We start from the raw sequence: 23,000 nt of genomic DNA, 5'->3' as shown, positions 1-23,000 counted from the left end.
AATAACAACTCAATGTTTAAAGTTTGTTGCAGAAATGATTAGGTGTTTTCAGGCTCATTTACGGCGCAACAGCTGCTAAATTACATTTTATAAAATGTATTGACGTTAAGAGTTGCTCACTCATCCAGGACATCTTTCAGCTGGCTGGTGATATCAAAGAGACTCCCTTACATAGTACAGGAAACTCTCGATTTACCGGCACCTAAATAACCGGAAATCTCTGTTAACCGGCAAAATTCAGGAGTAGGTTCAGGTAAGTTTTACTTCATAAATAGTGGCCGTTCCTGGATCTGTGGCTGTGTAACCGGGGTTCCTGCACCTGTTGCTAAGTAACAGGGACGCCTGGATCTTGTGACTGGGGTTCCTGCACCTGTTGCTAAGCAACAGGGAAGCCTGGATTTGTTGCTGTGTACGGCGCTCTCGTGCCTTTTAACTATACCTCTCTGTAATCCGGACCTTTTGATAAACCGGCACCACGCCGGTGCTGGATAAAAGAGAGTTTCCTGTACTACTGGGTGTTTATTTTCCACTGTCAGGTGTAGAGACAATTAACTAAGAATTCTACATATTTCCACTGTTGGCGACTTCCCAGCCTCTTTTAGCTTTCCATTGTATTTGCTGCTCTCAGAGTCTCCTGGTCCCTGGCTACAAAATGGGGCAGGAAGTGAAGAGACGAGGAAAGGGAACATGGAGTTGCGACAAGACCATCAAAGGGGTCAGTTAAAAATGGTTAATAAATGACTACAACCATAGATCATATACCAATTCTTGGTAGCACGACTATATCGTCCTATTTCCCCAGAGGCTCCACATAGCAAAGGCTGGCGGGCCACTTAAAAACGCAAGTGCTCACACAAAGTCAACACAGACTACCCTAAGGAAGCAGTACAGAAGGAGAACCTGAGCCACGTGAAGCTGACAGCGGTGCCGTGTTTTGGTGACAACCATTTTATTCGGCAATTGTGCCCCCATCAGCAATCGCCGTGTGTTTTGCCGAGTACCTAAAGCCTTCGGCACAAGTTGCCGTCGACATGCTGTTCTGCCCGTGGAGACTGTTTTGACACAGGCAGCATACTGTAGGGGTCAATGCTGACAGGTGTACCAGAGGATGACAGCTCAGTTAGGGGCACGCTCGCGTGTTGACTGCAAAACTCCAATATTGCCCCTATGTTTTGGGATCATGCTCTGTTTCCTTTGCCTGCTTTACGGTTATCTGTGTAAAGGACAACTGGCAAGTATTTGGTTAGCTGATGTTTGTTTTTCATTTGGCCTGAACAGAGCCTTGCTTATCACTGGTCAGATAGCTGATTACAGATTAGGAGCAAACCTGGGATCTTCCTGATCTGTACGGTTCAGTAGTACAACGTGTAACACAATTATCCACAAAAGTCAGTGGGGAGCTAAGTGATGTAAAATATTGAAGACGGAACACAATTTCGTTATTATTAAAGAGATGAAAATAAATACCAACATCGATAAATGCTTTGCATCCATCCCACTCTTAATACTTGTGGTAAAACCGACGCTATAAAGCAGATAAAGGAAAAACTTGAAGACTTGCCTGGATCAGTGATTCTGTCAGAACCTTCTCATCCACCTCAAGAACCAGTTTTTTGATCTGATCATATGGCAAGCGGAAAGAACCCAAGAATATAGCTATACAAAACAAAACATATTACGCATACATACACACAGTACAATCCACATGTGCATTTAGACCAAAACAGATTAAGCAGAAATAAATCTGATCAGTCCAAACAGATCTACACAGAACACATTTCCATCAGTTTAATCATCATGAATGACAGTTTCAATAGTCATTTAGTAAATCTATTAACCAGCTTCGATTATTTTGTTTTGTCACTGAATAAAACTATTTACATTATTCTATCAGAGGCAAAAGTGGATTTGACTCATCCATATCACAGTATACTAATAAATACTTCAGCATTCCCTCCATGCACTTACACAGATTCTGAGCGGTTTTCCCATCCAACACTTTTAGTTCTTTCACTTTTTTCTTCTGTGTCGTTTTCCTGTCATCCATGTCTTGTTGCTCCTTCTTAGCTGTGTAGAAAAACAGGCAATATTACTTGGATTTGAAGTTCAAACGTTAAAGCTCACCAAAAGAAAATGGCAAATGGATATATACTACACCCACACTGTGAATCTGTGTTCAAAGTTAAGAGGGAACACAAACTGAGATGGGGGAGACACAACGAGGCTGAAGAAATTGGGGCCTATAACAAAACTCATGGATGTGTGATAAGGAAATAAAGTAACTAGAAGCACAAAGAGGAGGCAGGAGAATTACATTCTCTATTTTGTGTGCACCCTGCTTCTCCCAACTCCCACCCTCTAGGCTCTCGAGTCAGCTGTGGCTCAGTGGGTAGCACTCTCATCTCCGAGTCAGAAGGTTATGGGTTCAAGTCCAACTCCAGGTGACTTGAGCACACAAAAATCTAGGCTGACACTCCTGTGCCGTACTGAGGGAGTGCTGCATTGTCGAAAGTGCGGTCTTTCGGATGAGATGTCAAACCGAGGGCCTGTTTGCCCACTCAAAAAGATCCCATGGCACTATTATGAAGAAAAATGGGGGAGTTCACCACTGGCTAATATTTCACTCTCAACCAGCATTACATAAAACAGATTATCTGGTTGTTATCACATTGCTGTTTGTGGGACCTTGCTATGTGCTCATTGGCTGCCGTGTTTCCAACATTGCAACAGTGACTACACTTTAAAAGTACTTAATTAGCTGTAAAGTTCTTTGAGACGCCCCGAGGTTGTGAAAGGCAAGTTCTTTCTTTCTTTCTCTGCTTTTTCATGAGTAGGAACCTAGGGACAGAAGTAGGCTTGTCTAATCTACTGGAATTTTTGAGGATGTAACTGGTAGAATAGATAAGGGAGAACCAGTGGGTGTGGTGTGTTTGGACTTTCAGAAGGCTTTCGATAAGGTCCCGCATAAGAGATTAGCGTGCAAAGTTAAAGCACATGGGATTGGGGGTAAGGTGCTGACTTGGATAGAGAACTGTTTGGCAGACAGAAAGCAAGAGCTGGAATAAATGGGTCTTTTTCCAAGTGGCAGGCAGTGACTAGTGGGGTACCGCAGGGATCGGTGCTAGGACCCCAGCTGTTCACAATATATATAAATGATCTAGACGAGGGAACTAGATGTAAGCATGGCTTTGTCAAGGGACGATCATGTCTGACCAATTTGATTGAATTTTTCGAGGGGGTGATTAGGTGTGTGGATGAGGGTAGTGCAGTGGATGTGGTTTACATGGATTTCAGTAAGGCTTTTGATAAAGTCCTGCATAGGAGACTGGTCAGAGAAGGTAAGAGCCCATGGGATCCAGGGTGCCTTGGCACATTGGATCCAAAACTGGCTTAGTGGCAGAAGGCAGAGGGTGATGGTGGAAGGTTGTTTTTGTGACTGGAAGCCTGTGTCCAGTGGGGTACCGCAGGGATCGGTGCTGGGTCCCTTGCTGTTTGTGGTCTACATTAATGATTTGGATGTGAATGTAAAAGGTATGATCAGTAAGTTCGCAGATGACACGAAAATTGGTGGGGTGGTAAATAGCGAGGAGGGAAGCCTCAGGCTACAGGATGATATAGATGGGTTGGTCAGATGGGCGGAACAGTGGCAAATGGAATTTAACCCTGAAAAGTGTGAGGTGATGCATTTTGGACGGACTAACAAGGCAAGGGAATACACAATGAATGGTAAGATCCTAGGAAAGACAGAGGAGCAGAGGGACCTTGGTGTGCATGTACATAGATCCCTGAAGGCAGCAGAACAGGTGGATAAGGTGGTTAAAAAGGCATATGGGATACTTGCCTTCATTAGCCGAGGCATAGAATATAAGAGCAGAGAGGTTATGATGGAGCTGTATAAAACGCTGGTAAGGCCACAGCTGGAGTACTGTGTGCAGTTCTGGTCGCCACACTATAGGAAGGATGTGATTGCTTTGGAGAGGGTGCAGAGGAGATTTACCATTATGTTACCTGGGCTGGAGCGCTTCAGCTATGAAGAAAGACTGGACAGGCTGGGGTCGTTTTCCTTGGAGCAGAGAAGGCTGAGGGGGGACCTGATTGAGGTGTACAAAATTATGAGGGGCATAGATAGGGTAGATAGAAAGGAACTTTTCCCCTTAGTAGAGGGGTCAATAACCAGGGGGCATAGTTTCAAGGTAAGGGGCAGGAGGTTTAGAGGGGATTTGAGGAAAAACTTTTTCACCCAGAGGGTGGTTAGAATCTGGAACTCACTGCCTGAAAGGGTGGTAGAGGCAGGAACCCTCACAACATTCAAGAAGCATTTGGATGAGCACTTGAAATGCCATAGCATACAAGGCTACGGACCAAATGCTGGAATATGGGATTAGATTAGACAGGGATTGATGGCCGGTGCGGATGCGATGGGCCGAAGGGCCTCTTTCTGTGCTGTATAACTCTATGACTCTAATACCTCCAAGTTTGCAGACAACACAAAGCTGGGTGGGCGTGTGTGCTGTGAGGAGGATGCAGAGAAACTCCAGTATGATTTGGACAGGTTGGGTGATTGGGCAGATGCATGGCAAATGCAGTATAATGTGGATAAATGCGAGGTTATCCACTTCCTGTTTTTGCCACCGAAGACAGATTATTATCTGAACGGCAATAGATTGGGAAAAGGGGAAGTGCAACGAGACCTGGGTGTCCTTGTGCACCAGTCGCTGAAGGTAAGCATGCAGGCAGTTAAGAAGGCAAATGGTATGTTGGCCTTCATAGCGAGAGGATTCAAGTACAGGAGCAAGGATGTCTTGCTGCAGTTGTACAGGGCCTTGGTGAGACCACACCTTGAGTATTGTGTGAATTTTTGGTCGCCTTATCTGAGGAAGGATGTTCTTGCCATGGAGAGAGTGCAGTGAAGATTCACCAGACTGATACCTGGGAAGGCAGGAATGACGTACGAGGAGAGATTGGGTCGATTAGGCTTATATTCGCTGGAGTTTAGAAGAATGAGAGGGGATCTTATTGAAGCTTATAAAATTCTAACAGGACTAGACAGACTAGATGCAGGAAGGATGTTCCCGATGGCTTGGGGAGTCCAGAACCAGGGGTCACAGTCTAAGGATAAGGGGTAAGCCATTTAGGACAGAGATGAGGAGGAATTTCTTCACCCAGAGAGTGGTGAACCTGTGGAATTCTCTACCACAGAAGGCAGTTGAGGCCAATTCATTAAATATATTCAAGAAGGAGTTAGATATATTTCTTAAGGCTAAAGGGATCAAGGGATATGGGGAGAAAGGAGGGACAGGGTACTGAATTTGGATGATCAGCCATGATCTCATTAAATGGCGGAACAGGCTCGAGGGGCCGAACGGCCTACTCCTGCTCCTATCTTCTATGTTTCTATTTAGCCACTCGAGCCTGTTCCACCATTCAGGGAGATCATGGCTGATCTGTGACCTAACTTCATATACCCGCCTTTGTCCACCATCCCTTAATACCCTTTGTTAACAAGATCCTATCAATCTCAGATTTAAAATGAACAATTGATCTAGCATCAAATGCCATTTGTGGAAGAGTGTTCCAAACTTCTACCTCCCTTTGCGTGTAGAAGTGTTTCCTAAGTTCATCCCGGAAAGGCCTGGCTCTAATTTTTAGACATAGTAATATCCCAATGGTAAGAACATAAGAATATAAGAAATAAGAGCAGGAGTCGGCCAAACGGCCCCTCGAGCCTGCAACGCCATTTAATAACATGGCTGATCATCGACCTCAACTCCACTTTCCCGCCCGATCTCCATATCCCTTGATTCCCCATGAGTCCAAAAATCTATCTATCTCAACCTTGAATATATTCAAAGACTCAGCATTCACAGCCCTCTGGGGCAGAGAATTCCAAAGATTCGCAACACTCTGAGTGAAGGAATTCCTCCTCATCTCGGTCTTAAATGGCCGACTCCTTATCTTGAGACTTTGCCCCCTAGTTCTGGACACTCCAGCCAGGGGAAACAACCTCTCAGCGTCTACCCTGTCAATCCCCTTCAGAATCTTGTATGTTTCAATGAGATCACCTCTCATTCTTCTAAACTCCAGAGAGTATCGGCCCATTCTATGCAATCTATGGTGATACCTCGTCAAGTCTAAAATAAAAGGAGCTAATCGTCAGCCAGCTCAGTCAAAAAAGTGTTTACGAAATGTTGACGAAGGACACATTACAAGATGGGCTTAAAGTTTGGGAGCTAGGAGTCAAGAGTTTAGTCAAGATGGAAGAATAAACTAGTCGGGTGCACGAAGGTTCAGTTTTCCTTTGTCCATGGACAGTAAAGAACAGCAGCAGCTGGGACAACTACCAGTCTTTGTGCTCTCCATATGACATTGAACACAGATGGTTTTAAATCACACACATCTTAGATGTTCCACAATATTTAATCCTACTTTTGTGAGAAACCATTTATCTGAACGCATTTTAGTGTGGTAAAGCACCACACATCATGAAGAACAAACTGTGATTCATAACCAACTGAGCTTCGCTAGATATTGAGCAAGTGTGCGAAGTGTGAGCGAAGTATGGAGCAAGTGAAAGAAATAAATTTGTATTTATATTGTGCCTTTCACAACCTCGGGATGTGCACTTCACAGCCAATTCAGTTCTTTTTGAAGTATAGTCATGGTTAATAACGTTGGGAATCGTGGCAGCCAATTTGTGCACAGCAAGGTCCCAGACATAGTAACATCAGATAATCTGCTGGACCGAATGGCCTGTTCCCGTGTTGGTATTGTTGTTATTTCTATGTAAAGACAAGTACTCCTACACAACACATATACAGGTTGAAAAGACTGGGCGAAACTAAAAGTTGAATCAATTAACTGATATTAACCATATATAGGATAACATGAAATAAAATACAAGAGCAAAATACTGCGGATGCTGGAAATCTGAAATAAAAACAGAAAATGCTGGAAACACTCAGCAGGTCAGGCAGCATCTGTGGAGAGAGAAACAGAGTTAAAGTTTCAGGTCGATGACCTTTTGTCAGAACTGGAAAAAGTTAAGAGTTACAACGGGTTTGAAGCAAGTACAGAGGCAGAGAAAGGGGGGGGGTGGGAGGAAAGAACAAAGGGGAAGGTCTGTGATAGGGTGGGTGGCAGGAGAGGTTAAATGACCAAAGGAACGATGGTGCAAGGCAGAAGGGGGACAAGTAAAGAAACAAAAAATGGGGTCTAGAAGAGATATAAATGGGAATAGCAGAATCATCAACAACTGCCATCTGAAAAAATGGGGACAGAGGTTATGATCTGAAATTGTTGAACTCAATTTTGAAATATACATAGAATGAGTGTTAAAATCTAATTATTTTTATTCCAAATTTATTTCAGAATTACTGACCACACTACATAACTGGCTGATCCCAGTAATCTTCTTGCCGATCCAAGACCAAATGCTTGATACAGCTTCGAAAAGATGACAGTCAACTACTGTATTAAGTTTGGTTCAATACAGAGGATTCAGTTCACACACACACACACACACATAGTCTTTCCAGAGAAGGCCCAAGGACAAATGGGTGTTCAGCCCTGCAGGGCCGAGCCTGCATTGCATTATATAGCAGCGCAGTTATGGAAATAGACTCCAGGCACTGTAATTATCTGCAGTGCTCGAGTTTTCATCTTATTTCAGAGCACAAAAACACGTTCTTACGCAAGTGTAAACTGCATTACCAGTAACCCAGTTATAAAAGCCAGGTGTCTGATATTTCAGCTTTATCGCATTGATCGCCTTTCAGGAATTGCAAGCTATCATGCAACCTGCAAGCATTTTAGGATCTGAAAGGACCTACTCTAATTGAGTACAATGTGAAGGAAGTCTTGTCTTTATATAGCACCTTACACAACATCAGGATGTCCCAAAGTGCTTTACAGCCAATTAAATACTTAGTGTAGTCACTGTGTTAATATTTCAGTCTCTTTCCTCCTATAAGATGCTCCTTTAAACCTACCTCCTTGACCAAGGTTTCGGTCATCTGCCCTAATATCCCCTTATGTGGCTCGGTGTCAAATTTTGTTTGATAACGCTCCCGTGAAGGGCCTTGGGACGTTTTACTACGTTAAAGGGGCTATATAAATGCAAGTTGTTGTTAATGTAGGAAACGGGAGCCAATTTACGCCCAGCAAGGTCCCACAACAGCAATGTGATAATAACCAGATCATCTGTTTTATTGATGTTGGTTGAGGGATCAATATTGGCCAGGTCACCAGAGACCACTGCTGTACTCTTCCTCGAAATAGTGCCATAGGACCTTTTTTATACACCTGAGGGGGCAGTCGGGGTCTTGGTTTAAGATGGCACCTCTAACAGTGCAGCATTCCCTCAGAACTGCACTGGAGCGTCAGCCTAGATTTTGTGCTGAAGTCTCTGGAGTGGGACTTGAACCCTAAATCTTCTGACTCAGAAGCGAGAGTGCTACCACTGAGCCGTGGCTGACACCTTCTGTAGTATGGTATTGAGCCATATGGAGCAGTGGGGTTCCCACCTTCAAGCTTTAGACTCGATGGCCGGAATTTTGCCTGCCTGGGTGGGTCCGGTGCGGGCTGTGGCCGTGGCAGGTCACGACCCCGCTGCTAAAAATGACACTCCCTTAATAGGGCCTATTAAGCCCGCTCTGCGTGTTACCCAGCCCAATGAAATGGTGCGGGTCTGGCGCATTTTCAGTCGGGATCTTTAAAGGGGCCATGGCCACATTGGATTTAAATGTCAATGTAGCATAGCGCTGTCAGTGCACTACAGCGTTGGAGTGCTGCAAACATTGACAATAACTGCACAGAGGCAAAGAGCTGCACCCAGGTTCTCCCATGACTCCCTCCATATGCTTATGGAGGGAGTCAGAGCACGCAGGGAGGTCCTCTTCCCTTCAAATGGGCGGAAGAGACCTCCCCAGGACATCAAAACAGCCTGGTTGGAGATTGCAGAGGAACTCACCAGCAGGTATGTGGTCAGGGGGACCTTGAGTACAAAGCCACACTCACCTTTATCCTGCTGTGCCTCTCATCACATCCCCATCACTCTGCCTTCCCGACCCTACCCCTGCACATCCTTACTCACACCAACATACCTTGCACCTCCACCCATCCCCTTCTCTCTATCTACATTATTACATCCCCATCTCACTAGCCACCCCCCACACTCACCCTCATTTTAGTGCAATCATACCAACTAGCAACACACAAGGAGGCCACTTGGGTGTTTTATATCCAATGTTTATGTAAAGTTTCTGTTAATGTGCTGTCAAAAGTAAAAATCTTTATTTTCAACACTTTCCGGTCTTGGACAGATTTGTGTGCACCTTTGTAAGTGGCTTAATGAGTTGCAGTGAATAGTGAGACATAATGGTACCCCTCACAATGGTGGTGAGTGTGAAAGGAATGGCTTGGTCATTGCAGGGATGCTTTATGGTGTTGGTGTGGGGTGGTGCCAACCTGGTGCAGCCATATGGGTGTACAGCGTCGAGTGAAGTAAATCTGGCCATGATGCCACCCCTGGCCTCCCAGGCAGCAATGTGCTCGGGTGCTGATGCCCTGTGTCCTGTGCAGCTTCAGGTGATTGCGGAGAAGGTTGGTGGTGTTGTTGGTGCCGCTGGTGTTGGGGCTCATCGTGGTCAGATTCTGAGGACCAAGGTGTGACAGTATAAACGGCATCCACGCTGATGGAATAGATGGCAGGTGAAGCAGAGATGATAGAAGCAATCTGTCAATGGTGAGGAGGTTCTTCCAATGAGGTGACACTGGATGGCACCTTTGCTGGAAAGACTGCAGCCTGCAGAATCTGTGCTGGAAATGCAGTGAGAAACAGCTTCTGCTGTGGAAAGTGATCATCTGCCCGATGGGCGCTTTTATAGTACCTTTTAAGCTGTCAACTAATCAGCTGGCAGATTGGCCACTGAACTCTCACCTCAGGTTGACAGACGTGGTTCCCGAGCAATGTGTTTCCCGTGGCCATGCAGTTAAATTTAAAAGGTAAGGTGATAACCACTCTTAAGGGTCTAACAACTAGCTACTAATAATTTAAATTGGGTCGCCCGCCTCTGCCGGTCGGGTCGGGTCGGTGCTGACAGACGCACCTGGGGGAAAGGCGTGGGCGTGGGATGACACTCCCAAAATTAACAACTTTCCCACCCGACCCGCCTCCAATCGCGCCTGCTGCCACTCCGGAAAATTATGGCCATAGAATGACACAGCACAGAAGGAGGCCTTTCGGCCCATGATGCTTGTGCTGGCTCTTTGAAAGAGCTGTCCAATTAGTCCCACTCCCCTGCTTTTTCCCCAGAGCCCTGGAAATTTTTTCCCTTCAAGTATTTATCCAATTCCCTTTTGAAAGTTATTACTGAATCTGCTTCCACCGCCCTTTCAGACAGTGGATTTCAGATCATACCAACTCGCTGCATAAAAAAAAATTCTCCTTATCTTGCCTCTGGTTCTTTTGCTAATTAACTTAAATCTGTATCCTCTGGTTATTGACCCTTCTGCCACTGGAAACTGAAAATAATTCTCCTTAGGACAGTGTCAGCCATGGCTCAGTGGGTAGCACTCTCGCCTCCGAGTCAGAAGGTTGTGCGTTCAAGTCCCACTCCAGGGACTTGAGCACATAAAGCTAGGCGGACACTCCAGTGCAGTGCTGACGGAGTACTGCACTGTCTTTCAGATGAGACGTTAAACCGAGGCCCTGCCTGCTCTCTCAGGTGGACGTAAAAGATTCCAAGGCACTATTTCGAAGAAGAGCAGCGGAGTTATCCCCGGTGTCCTGGCCAATATTTATCCCTCAACCAACATAACAAAAACAGATTATCTGGTCATTATCACATTGCTGTTTGTGGGATCTTGCTGTGCGCAAAATTGGCTGCCGCGTTTCCCATATTACAACGAGACCTGGGTGTTCTTGTGCACCAGTCGCTGAAGGTAAGCATGCAGGTGCAGCAGGCGGTTAAGAAGGCAAATGGTATGCTGGCCTTCGTAGCGAGAGGGTTTGAGTACAGGAACAAGGATGTCTTGCTGCAGTTGTACAGGGCCTTGGTGAAACCACATCTTGAGTATTGTGTGCAGTTTTGGTCGTCTTATCTGAGGAAGGATGTTCTTGCCATGGAAGGAGTTCAGCGAAGGTTCACCAGGCTGATACCTGGGATGGCAGGAATGACGTATGAGGAGAGATTGGGACGATTGGGCTTGTACTCGCTGGAGTTTAGAAGAATGAGAGGGGATCTCATTGAAACTTATAAAATTCTGACAGGACTGGACAGACTAGATGCAGGAAGGATCTTCCCGATGGTCGGGGAGTTCAGAACCAGGGGTCACAGTCTAAGGATAAGGGGTAGGCCATTTAGGACAGAAATGAGGAGGAATTTCTTCACCCAGAGAGTGGTGAACCTGTGGAATTCTCTACCACAGAAGGCAGTGGAGGCCAATACATTAAATATAATCAAGAAGGAGTTGGATATATTTCTTAAGGCTAAAGGGATCAAGGGGTATGGGGAGAAAGCAGGGACAGGGTACTGAATTTGGATGATCAGCCATGATCGCATTGAATGGCGGAGCAGGCTCGAGGGGCCGAATGGCCTACTCCTGCTCCTATCTTCTATGTTTCTATATTACAACAGTGACTCCACTTCAAAAGTATTTCATTGGCTGTAAAGCGCTTTGAGACATCCGGTGGTCGGGAAAGGCGCTATATAAATGCAAGTCTTTCTTTTATTTACTCTATCAAAACGCTTCATGATTCTGAACACCTCTATTAAATCTCCCTTTAACCATCTCTGCTCTAAGGAAAACAACCCCAGCTTCTCTAGTCTCTCCACGTAACTCAAGACCTGCATCCTTGGTACCGTTCCAGTAAATCTTCTCCGCACCCTCTCTAAGGCCTTGATATCCTTCCTAAATTGTGGCCTAGCCAGTGATTTATAAAGGTTTAGCATAACTTTCTTGCTTTGGTACTCTGTGCCTCTGTTATTAAAGCCAAGCATCCCGTATGGTTTTAAAACAGCCTGTGCTTAATTAGCTGATTTCATCAGCCAGGATGCTGACAGGGATATTATAATTGGCCTCCGAGCTCATGGACTAGAGACAAGCTAAAGTGAAATATAGAAAAAAGGACACATGGTTCCTGCTCTAGATTGCTATCTAATGAGTCCTGCTGGGAAAATGCAGATAAGAGGATGCCTGCGGAGAACAGAATCACACTCGCGTGACTCCCCCTCCCCTTGTACCCTCACCCCATTTTGAAGTCTGCCAAAGCTCACTATCCAGGAGCAGGCATTGCGCACAGTGCTAGATATCAGCCAGTGCCTTGGGAATGACACCCCATGGAGATTTTGCATTTTCAGGAGAGAAGAACCGAAAAATGAAACTGAGGGGATAAAAATAATCAGAAACCATCTGTGCTGCTAATACAGGCCACAAGTTTAACCCTAAGCGATTAACAAAAATGCTGGTATGACTTTTAGTTTTAGCAGTTAGCATTCCCATCACCAGCAGAATCTTCACAATGAGGTCCAAAACACAATCATTCAGTATCTGAACTTTCCTTTTGTCATCTTGACCATTAGTCTTGCTCTGCCGCTGACAATTGTTTGCTTTCCACTAACATTTATGAGCAGCTGGAAATGCTTTCTGTCCATATACAAAGTCTGTAAAGCACTTAGACTAATTTTGATGAATTAGGGCTCACTTAAAACTGCTTAAAAATCAGGACCCGGATTAACGTCGAATTGGGTCCTGTACAAATCAGAAAAAATGCCGCTCTGGAAACCCCCTCCTCACAACAAGCAGCCTTTTCTCCCCACAGATCTAGCCCACTGATGTCATTTCTCTGAACCCATCCCCTGGCTTAAGTAGTTTCTCAACCCTTCCCCCTCTAAGGGAGTCCTCCCTCTTCCGCCCCGCTTTCACAGGTGCTTTAATCCCCCTCTACCCTGGAGGCTCTTCCACCTACCCCCCCCCCCCATGTTAAGATAGAATTCTGACTGTCTCACCAACCCTCAACTAAGATAGCTCCCAGCCTTTGCCCCACATCCGATCTCCCCATCTAAGGAGTTTCCCACACATCGCCGCACTCCCTCAACCCCATCCTTGGTAGTTTCCAGAGCTCTACTCCAATAAGGTCGCTTCTAGATTCCCTCCTCCTCCCCTATCTCCCCATTGTGAGGAATAAAAAGAGTTGTAAAAATAGGATGCATTTGAAATGGTGAAATATCAGGCAAAGTAAAATGTGAGAATTGAAAATGACCAATTTACATTGAGAATATAACACTCTCCTCCCCCCTCACAATTGAGGTAGTTTTCCATCTCCTCACCCTGTTGAGAGGCAGTCTCCCACTGCCGAGGTAATTTTTCATCCCAGTCAAGGGAGTCTTCCACCGCCCCCCCCCCCCCCAACTGAGGTGGTGTTCTGCCTCCCCCACCCGCCCAGCTCTGATAGTTTCCTGACCTACGTCACCCCCCTCACCGCCTCCCCTCTTCCTCCCTCCCCTGCCTTGGTCCAATTATCCCCTCAACCTCTAACTCTGTTTGGCCTGTGTGCACCACAAGAAATCGACTAGCAAAGCCGATATTGGAATGTTCCCTTTCAAACCATTTCAAGTTACTCAGGTTACATTGAACAAAATATCTAACTATGGTGATGTACTAGGTAAGGGATCACAGAGATGCTGGACTGAATCATCAACATGCAGGATAAGAAGCCATAAATAATCAGAAGCATTCACAGTATTCCGAATTAGGATTATATATTTAAACATTATGCCTGCATCAGAAACGCCACACAAAAGGTGCACATAATCTGAAGTTGTTTTTCACAATGGCACTTTACGATTGCATCAGGAATGCATCTCATTTGGAGCCATATGCTTTTTTGTACAATGAATGCCTTAATAGTACCATATGGTACATTTTACAGCAAAATACCTTCTGCTAGGCAATTTTGTACAGGGAAAATAGATTCAAGGCCCCAGCCAGTCCCCAAAAGAGTCAAACAGTAAATAACCTGGAGACATCAATTCTCTGCTTAAGATACAACAGCGAGTTGGTATGGACAACAGATTTCACTATGAGCACCATTGATGCTATAGCCCGAGGTAAGTCTCGTGTTTATGGCATAGCACCAGCAACCCAGAAGTCATTCAAATCTCATTATGGCAAGTTTCTGAAAGCAAGCAATAAATCTAGTCATTTGCAGGCTAGAACCAGAACACGTGAAGGTTACATTCTGACATGTCGCAAACGGAAAAGAGTTATTCAGATATTTTGAAAAATGAAAATAATCAAGATTTTGCAGTCTAGCTGTATTTCTGCATGAGACTTAAGGAAGAGAAGTTCTGTCCTTTCTCGACTTGTTATTTTGACAAAGCAGAAACAAATCTGATCTCCAAGGAATTTTGGAAGTTAGCCCACATATAGACCAGTTCTGTAACACACTGCGTTCCAATTGTTTTGAACTTGTTTCTACTGCGCATCTGACAGAAAATATGTCAACTAAATTTAGATCACCATGAAAGTTTTACCAGCTGTAAGCTTGCATTACTTTTAACGTTTGGAAAGAACCTGCGTTTCTGTTCTCTTTAAAATGCAACCAATTTTTGGGTGTTGGTGATCGGGTCCTGTCAGAGAACAGCAAGGAAACTGCAGAAAATGCTGGAAAAACTCAGCAGGCCAGGCAACATCCGTGGAGAGAGAAACAGAGTTAACGTTTCAGGTCGAAACCCTTCGTCAGGACTGAAAAAAACACAGGAAATGAAACAGATTAAAAGGCCAGTTTGGGGGCTGGGAAATGGGGATGAAAGAACAAAAAGAGAAGTGAAGAGACATTGAGAGGTATTCAAAACCAGACGAGATGGTGATAGGACTAGTAAAGAGACAAACGAAGGAAACTGCAGGTTACTTGAACCCGTCAGAGCTGCATTACTCTAAGCAACTAGCAATCTCACAAAAGAACAACTGCACCCATACGTCATTCAATTTTGTGGTTCTGCTGATGTCCACAAAGCTCTTAAACTTTATGCTCTCTCTTTAAGTCCACTGAAAAGTTATTTGGGCAGTTCCAATGGCCTCATCCATTTTAGCTCACTCGGTGCTCGTGAGCTTGGCTTAGTTGACAGAGCTCTCAGCTCCAAGTCAAAAGTCATTCAAGCCCCACTCTGGAACTTGAGCATGTGATGGAGGCTGACATTTCGGTGCAGTAACACAGGAGGGCTGCACTGGTGGAAGTGCAGTCCATCAAACGAAATGCTAAAGGTCTGCTTGTTCAGGTGGGTGTAAAAGATCCCATGGCACTATTTGAAGGGGAGCAGAGATTTCTCCTGCTGTCCTGGCCAACATTTCTAACGCAAGCATAACCAAAAATAAAAAGATTAGTCAGTCATTTGCCTCATTTGAGTTTAACAGCAATAATGATTGAACAAACAAGTAATTTGCTGCTTGCAAAGTGCTGTGGCGGACTTGAGAGGGAATTATGTCATTGCAAGCGCTTGCTTCCTTTTGCCGCTGACTGCTTGCCTCTGGCAGACTCCCTCCTCAACAAAGGCAGCAGGAAGTTCTGGAATGTGACCTTCTCTATGGCCCCTGACCAGGTCACTCCACGATCAAGCAACAGGAAGTAAAAGCCAGAACTGCTTTCAACAGGTTTGAGTCCTGAATTTCAAAAGTTGAAACCACAATATCTTCAAAAACCCCCCCTCCCAAATGTGTTAATTAAGAACAAATGGCAGAGTCAGCCCGCCACCACTTTGGCTACGGCTGTATTTAGTTACTGCTGTTGTTTAGGCTGTTGAAAATCTCAGAAACCTCATAAGAGCAGGGCACGTTTAAAAGCAGCTTTTGTAGCATGATGTCGGTTTTCCTTTTGTTCCAACTTTCACCCTATTTTACTCCTAAAAGGGCCGACTCTTGCTGAGGCGCAGCTCTTTGAATACCACCCGACCTAGGTATCGTGCCTGAACGACCGTTCCCCAAGCGTGAGCCTAAACAGCAAGTGTCGACAGATTAACTGCAGCCAAACACAATCCTGTCCTCACCCAACATCCTTACACGGCACGTTTTAATATTGGATATCGAATAAAAATGAAATTATTCGGTCCGATTCTCCCCCCTCCACCACCTCCCCATACTGCAGGTCACTGAAGATGATTGCAGGCGCTTGATTGCTACCCTGGTTGAAGTGCACTAATTTAGCACAGGCTGTGGATCGAACCCGGGGGCCTCCTGGTCTGTATGACTGAGCACCACAGTGGGCAGAGCAGTGATCCACCAAACGATCTGGGACGCCAACTTTAATACTTCCTCTATTTTTTGTTGTTGTTGAGGGCAAGAGTATCTAACTGTCCGTCTACTGTCGCTTCAGTGTGGTTCAATTAATACCAGCCTTGCTTCTGAGGCAGAAGGCTGTGGCTTCAAGTCCTGCTTTCTGCACACAATCTGGGTTGACACTACGGTGCACAACTGCATCCTCAGGCGGTGCTGATCGGAGGTTAAACCGATCGGACTGCCGTTTGTGAGATCGTGCTTTGTGCAAAACGGCTGCTGCACTTGCCCCCACAGCAACAGCCACTGCACTTCGACAAAACTCATAGTAGGTGAAGCACCCGAGAAAAAAAATATATAAAAATGTTCCTTCTTTTCTCAACCACTCCTGAACTAGAGAGAACATTAGAGATCTGGGCCAGTAATTTGTAGATGCTTGTTATAGGAATTAAATATGTGCAGATATAAAAAGACCAAGGACAACAAAAGAAAAGGCACCCTTTCATCTAAGTCAAAGAGAATTTATCTTTGTATATGGCCAGCATTTTAGAAACAGATGATATGCAATTTCCCAAAGATCAAAAAAAAAGCCCTTGGAAAGTACTTCAGTGGAAGTATTAGCGAGAGTCTAATCTGGCCCCCCAGAGGCTGCTTTTTCTTCCTCTCCTCCTTTTAATTAAACTAATGGCACAGCAGCTAGGCAGAGTGGTAATTTACTCAGATCACAGGTCAGAAAAGAAAGATTTTAGTTGATTACTATATCTCATTCATTAGTCCATGCAGAAGAAAATTCATCAACAGGTCTGCACACTCAGGGGGGAGGATGACTGTTATCTTCATCAAAGCAAAAACCAATCAATTCACTTCATTAGAACAAGATTGTGTGCAGGAGACCCAAGGAGAGTCATTAGAATTTCAATTCTTTCCTTAATTAATCTTTCAGGCAAGTAGGTCAGAATAATTATGTAGAAGGCCAACAAAGATTAGCATAAAATCCAGCTTCAGACTGAAGGAAATCTATCTTATGTTGAGCACAGCAAGGCTTCCTGTAAAGTTTAACTTGAACTTTTTTTTGCCATTAGATGGAACTTCATCAGTTTCAGAAGCTGAAGGTCCCACATCACTGATGCACTCGGAGAATTTGTTATGCCTTGACTTTCTGTGGGCAAAAATCAGGGAAAATCCATTGGCCTGCAGGAAAATTATAAAATGAAGCATGCTTTTCTGTCACAACATTTAGGTGACGAGTTGAGAGTGGAATGACTTACACCCTCAACGACGAGACCCTGAACTCCCGAGCCAGTATGCTCTCCATCAGTAAAACCGGCTACTTCCACCTCCATAATGTGCCCGTCACCACCCCTGCCTGAGCCCGTCTGTTGCTGAAACCCTCATCCATGCTGTTGTTACCTCTAGACTCGACTATTCTGGCCTCCCATCTTCCACTCTCCATAAACTTGAGCTTATCCAAAACTCTGCTGCCCGTATCCTAACTCGCACCAAGTCCTGGTCATCCACCACCCCTGTGCTCGCTGACCTACATTGGCTCCCATCCTGGCAACACCTAGACTTTAAAATTCTCAAACTCGTGTGAAAATCCCTCCGTAGCCTTGGCCCTACCTCTGAAACCTCCTCCAGCCCTACAACTCGCCGAGATCTGGCTGCTGTCTTTCACTCTGCCAGCGCATTTCACACTTCATCTAGAGCCATTGTTTGTGTCTTTACCTGTCCTATTACCATCTCGTCTCACCTTGAATACCTCTTAATGTCTCTTCGTTCATCCCCTCCCCCATTTCCCAGCCCCCCAAACTGCCTTTTAATCTGTTTCATTTCCTGCCTTTTTTTCTTCAGTTCTGAAGAAGGGTTTCGGCCTGAAACGTTGACTCTCTTTCTCTCCACGGATGTTGCTTGGCCTGCTGAGTTTTTCCAGCGTTTTCTGTTGTTATTTGAGATCTCGGTCTTCCTTCAATTCAAGCGTCTTGCGCATCCCTGACTTCTTTCGCCCCACCATTCGCGGCCATGCCTTCAGCTGCCTAGCCCCTAAAAGCTCTGGAATTCCCATGCCAAACCTCGCCGCCTCTCTCTCCTCAAAGACGCTCCTTAAAGCTTACCTCTTTGACCAAGCTTTTGGCCACCTGTCCTAATGTCTCCTCCTTTGGCTTGATGTCAATTTTTTTTGTCTGTGATTTTGCTCCTGTGAGGCGCCTTGGGACGCTTTGCTATGTTAAGGTACTGTATAAATGCAAGAAGTTGTTGTTGTTCTAACATACACGGCAACATTATATTACAGATACCGGTTTGAGGTCAGTTCGTACTGATAGAGGAGTCAGGCTGGAAGATAAGAATTATAATGCTGACACCACATCACACTAGCTCCACGCATGTGTGCATACAACAGTCAATTCTCTGCCATTGTATAACAGAGAATGGAGACTTCAGAAACTTAATTTTGCACAGATTGCAGTTGGAATTCAGCGAGTTCAACTACTTCTCCGAGGTGGTCTCACTCCACTCGCTTATGCTTGATTCGGCTGGCTTCACATTCCAGTCGTCGAGCTATTTGATGCGAAACCAAAATCCACTTTACATCAATGCAAACCATGAGCTGTAACTGGCTTGGCATGGCTTTTTTTTAGTCCTAATTAGAAGTTGGCAGATTGTATTTTAAGCAGCAGCAAAAAACGAAGACTTTTGTAGAAGGAATGAACAAAATTTGCAGGTGTGAAGAAGGATGCAGAGGATAAATATATCGAGGCCTGCAGTGACCTCGGAAATGATGAAAGAAACATCTGCAACAGCACCATGAGGCCCATACCAAGATGATTACAACAGGCCTGACATAAAGCAGTGTTTCTCAAGTCATAGATGGCATAAATGAAAAAGAAAACTCTAACTCCAATAATATCACAATAGAAATTACTCCGCCTCCTCCAGAACTGGTACGTAATAGTGTTGCACCTGAAATGTTTTGGAACAGAATTATTAAAGAAATTGCTCTTCCCCGACCCACCCATACAGATCCCAACATGTTTCACACTGGGCAATTGACTCCCTGCTGAAAGTACTTCGATGGTAATATAGTGGTTATAGCACAGGACTAGCAACTCAGAGGTTGAAAGTACAAATGCCACCAAGGCCCACTGACTCATTAGGATCACCTGCCAAACTCATCTGGTCTGCACATGACTTCAGTCTGCATCACGTGCTTTTTTTTTTACATTCGTTCACAGGATGTGGGTTGTCATGAATCTTATCATGACTCATGAAGTAACACTGGGCGGCCAGCTGGTGGCGCTGTCCAAGGAGTATAAATACTCGGGTGTGGGCCCAGCTTAAGAACATAAGAACATAAGAAATAGGAGCAGGAGTAGGCCAATTGGCCCCTCGAGCCTGCTCCGCCATTCAATAAGATCATGGCTGATCTGATCCTAACCGCCAATCCACTATGACAGGACTATCTCCTGAATCTAACAGCATTAGACACACGAAAACAGGAGCAGGATCAGGCTACACGGCCCCTGGGCCCGCTCCGCTACCCACAGGGCCATGACCTATCCGAACTTAGACTCATGTCCAAATTCCTGCCCGCTCCCCGTAACCCTTAATTCCCTTTTCTACTAGGAAACTGTCTATTTCTGTTTTAAATTTATGTAATGATGTAGCTTCTACAGCTTTTTGGGGCAGCATATTCCATGGACCTACCACCCTCTGAGTGAAGTAGTTCCTCCTCATCTCCGTTTTGAAAGAGCAGCCCATTATTCTAAGACTATGCCCCCTAGTTCTAGTTTCACCCATCATCTGGAACATCCTCCCTGCATCCACCCGATCCAACCCCTTCATAATCTTATATGTTTCAATAAGATCGCCTCTCATTCTTCTGAACTCCAATGAGTAGAGTCCCAATCTACTCAACCTCTCCTCATATGTCCATCCCCTCATCCCCGGGATTAATCGAGTGAGCCTTCTTTGTACTGACTCGAGAGCAAGTATGTCCTTTCTTAAGTATGGACACCAAAACTGTATGCAGTATTCCAGGTGCGGTCTCACCAATACCTTGTACAACTGAAGCAATACCTCCCTATTTTTATATTCTATCCCCCTAGCAATGAAAGCCAACATTCCATTGGCCTTCTTAATCACTTGCTGCACCTGCATACTAACCTTTTGAGTTTCGTGCACCAGGACCCCCAGATCCCTTTGTACTTCAGTACTTTCAAGTTTCTTGCCATTAAGATAATAACTTGCTCTACGATTTTTCCTGCCAAAGTGCATAACCTCACACTTTCCAGTATTGTATTCCATCTGCCAAATCTCTGCCCACTTACTTAGCCTGTCTATGTCCCCTTGCAGGTTTTTTATGTCCTCCTCACTCACTACTTTCCCTCCCATCTTAGTATTGTGGTAAACCACTTTTATCGTTACACTATAGTTATCACTGTTGTATTGTTATCACCGTTATCACTGTTGTATCACGATACGAGGTCGCCTCTTGTCGCGCTGTTATACCTGGGCTGACCACCTCCGACTCCGCCCATGGCTCCACCTACCTGCCCAGGTATAAAGGTAGTCGACTGGCTGGTATTCCTCCTTGTTGGACCCGATCACCCACGAGGGTGGGCTCTGTTATTTAGTCAATAAAAACCTTTAGTTACGTTCCTAACTCGTCGCTTTTTATTGGACGAATTGATAGGTATATCAAGTATCATCTGCAAACTTTGACGTGTTACACTCGGTCCCCTCCTCCAAATCGTTAATATAGATTGTAAAGAGTTGGGGACCCAGCACTGACCCCTGCGGAACACCACTGGTTACTGATTGCCAGTCTGAATATGAACCATTTATCCCAACTCTCTGCCTTCTGTTAGATAGCCAATCCTCTATCCATGCCAGAATATTACCCCCAATCCCGTGATTTTTTATCTTAAGCGATAATCTTTTGTGTGGCACCTTGTCAAATGCCTTTTGGAAGTCTAAATACACTACGTCCACTGGTTCACCTTTATCCACCCTATATGTTACTTCCTCAAAGAACTCCAGCAAATTTGTCAAACATGACTTCCCCTTCATAAAACCATGCTGACTTTGTCTTATTAAATTATGATTATCCAAATGTCCTGTTACTGTCTCCTTAATAATGGACTCCAAAATTTTACCTACCACAGATGTTAGGCTAACCGGTCTATAGTTTCCAGCCTTCTGTCTACTGCCCTTTTTAAATAAGGGTGTTACATTAGCAGTTTTCCAGTCTGCCGGGACCTTTGCTGAGTCCAGGGAGTTTTGGAAGATTATTACCAATGCATCCACAATCCCTACCGCCACTTCCCTCAAAACCCTGGGATGTAAGCCATCAGGTCCAGGTGATTTATCCGCCTTGAGTCCCATTATTTTACCAAGTACTACTTCCTTAGTGATTTTAATCGTATTTAGCTCCTCCCCCCCTATAGCCCCCTGCTTGTCAAGTGTTGGGATATTCTTGGTGTCCTCAGGATGTTTCTGTAACCTGGAACTAGTGATGTCACTAGAACTCATGGTTGTGAAACAGTTGATTAAAGCCTTGTTTTATACTCAAACCAAGTGCTCAGTAGTCTTTTAACATCATGGGTGTCGCTGGCGGCCAGCATTTACTGTCCTTCCCTAATTGCCCTTGAGAAGGTGGTGGTGAGCAGCCTTCTTGAACCGCTGCAGTCCGTGTGGTGAAGGTCCTCCCACAGTGCTGTTAGGGAGGGAGTTCCAGGATTTTGACCTAGCGACGATGAAGGGACGGCGATGCATTTCTAAGTCAGGATGGTGTGTGACTTGGAGGGGAACTTGGAGGTGGTGGTGTTCCCGTGTGCCTGCTGCCCTTGTCCTTCTAGCTGGAAGAGGTCGCGGGTTTGGGAGCTCCTGATTGCAAACCTCTGCTCTCAAGTGTGCATCTTCAATGTCAGACTGCTATCACCGTCTCTTTACGGCATTTTATGGAAGCATAAAATTACAAAGGGATATTGACAGATTGAATGAATGAAAACCATTTGCCACAGTTTTGCCCAATGTAGGCAAATGTGAGGTCATCCAACTTTGACCTACAAAAAGGATAGAACAGGGTACTTTCTAAATGGTGAAAGGCTATACACAGTGGAGGTCCAGGTACATAGATCCTTAAACTGTCATGAACAGGTACAGAAAATAATCAAAAAGGTTAATGGGATGCTGGCCTTTATATCTAGAGAACTAGAATACATAGAGTCATAGAGTTATACAGCACAGAAAGAGGCCCATCGTGTCCACGCCAGCCATCAAGCCCTGTCTAATCTAATCCCATTTTACAAGGGGGTAGAAGTTATGCTGCAGCTATACAAAACACTAGTTAGACCACACCTGGAGCACTGGGAGCAGTTCTGGGCACCACACCTTAGGAAGGATATATTGGCCTTGGAGGGAGTGCAGCGTAGGTTTACCAGAATGATACCCGGACTCCAAGGGTTAAGGTACGAGGAGAGATTACACAAATTAGGGTTGTATTCCCTAGAATTTAGAAGGTTAAGGGGTGATCTGATCAAAGTTTTCAAGATATTAAGGGGAACAGATATGGTAGAGAGAGAGAAACTATTTCCGCTGGTTGGGGATTCTAGGACTAGGGGGCAGAGTCTAAAAATTAGAGCCAGACCTTTCAGGAGTGAAATTAGGAAACACTTCTACACACAAATGATGGTAGAAGATTGGAACTCTCTTCCGCAAATGGCAATTGATGC

General features: G+C 45.0%; 1 protein-coding gene across 1 annotated transcript in view; it reads right to left on the bottom strand.

Annotated features, from left to right (window-relative positions):
* The window catches only part of diaph1 (diaphanous related formin 1), a 432,569-nt gene that overhangs the window by 117,212 nt on the left and 292,357 nt on the right, over nt 1–23,000 (bottom strand). The window contains exons 19-20 of the mRNA XM_085995955.1: nt 1,969–2,067; nt 1,562–1,656 (exon numbers count right to left, since the gene is read on the bottom strand). Of these exons, the coding sequence (XP_085852081.1) occupies nt 1,562–1,656; nt 1,969–2,067 (194 nt within the window). The remainder of the gene's footprint in view (nt 1–1,561; nt 1,657–1,968; nt 2,068–23,000) is intronic.

Source organism: Somniosus microcephalus, chromosome 8, assembly GCF_052327205.1.
Source record: "Somniosus microcephalus isolate GS21.2 chromosome 8, FLI_Smic_1.0, whole genome shotgun sequence".
Taxonomy (NCBI): domain Eukaryota; kingdom Metazoa; phylum Chordata; class Chondrichthyes; order Squaliformes; family Somniosidae; genus Somniosus; species Somniosus microcephalus.
Note: the sequence above shows the minus strand (reverse complement) of the source record. Positions and strands in the feature narration are given on the sequence as shown.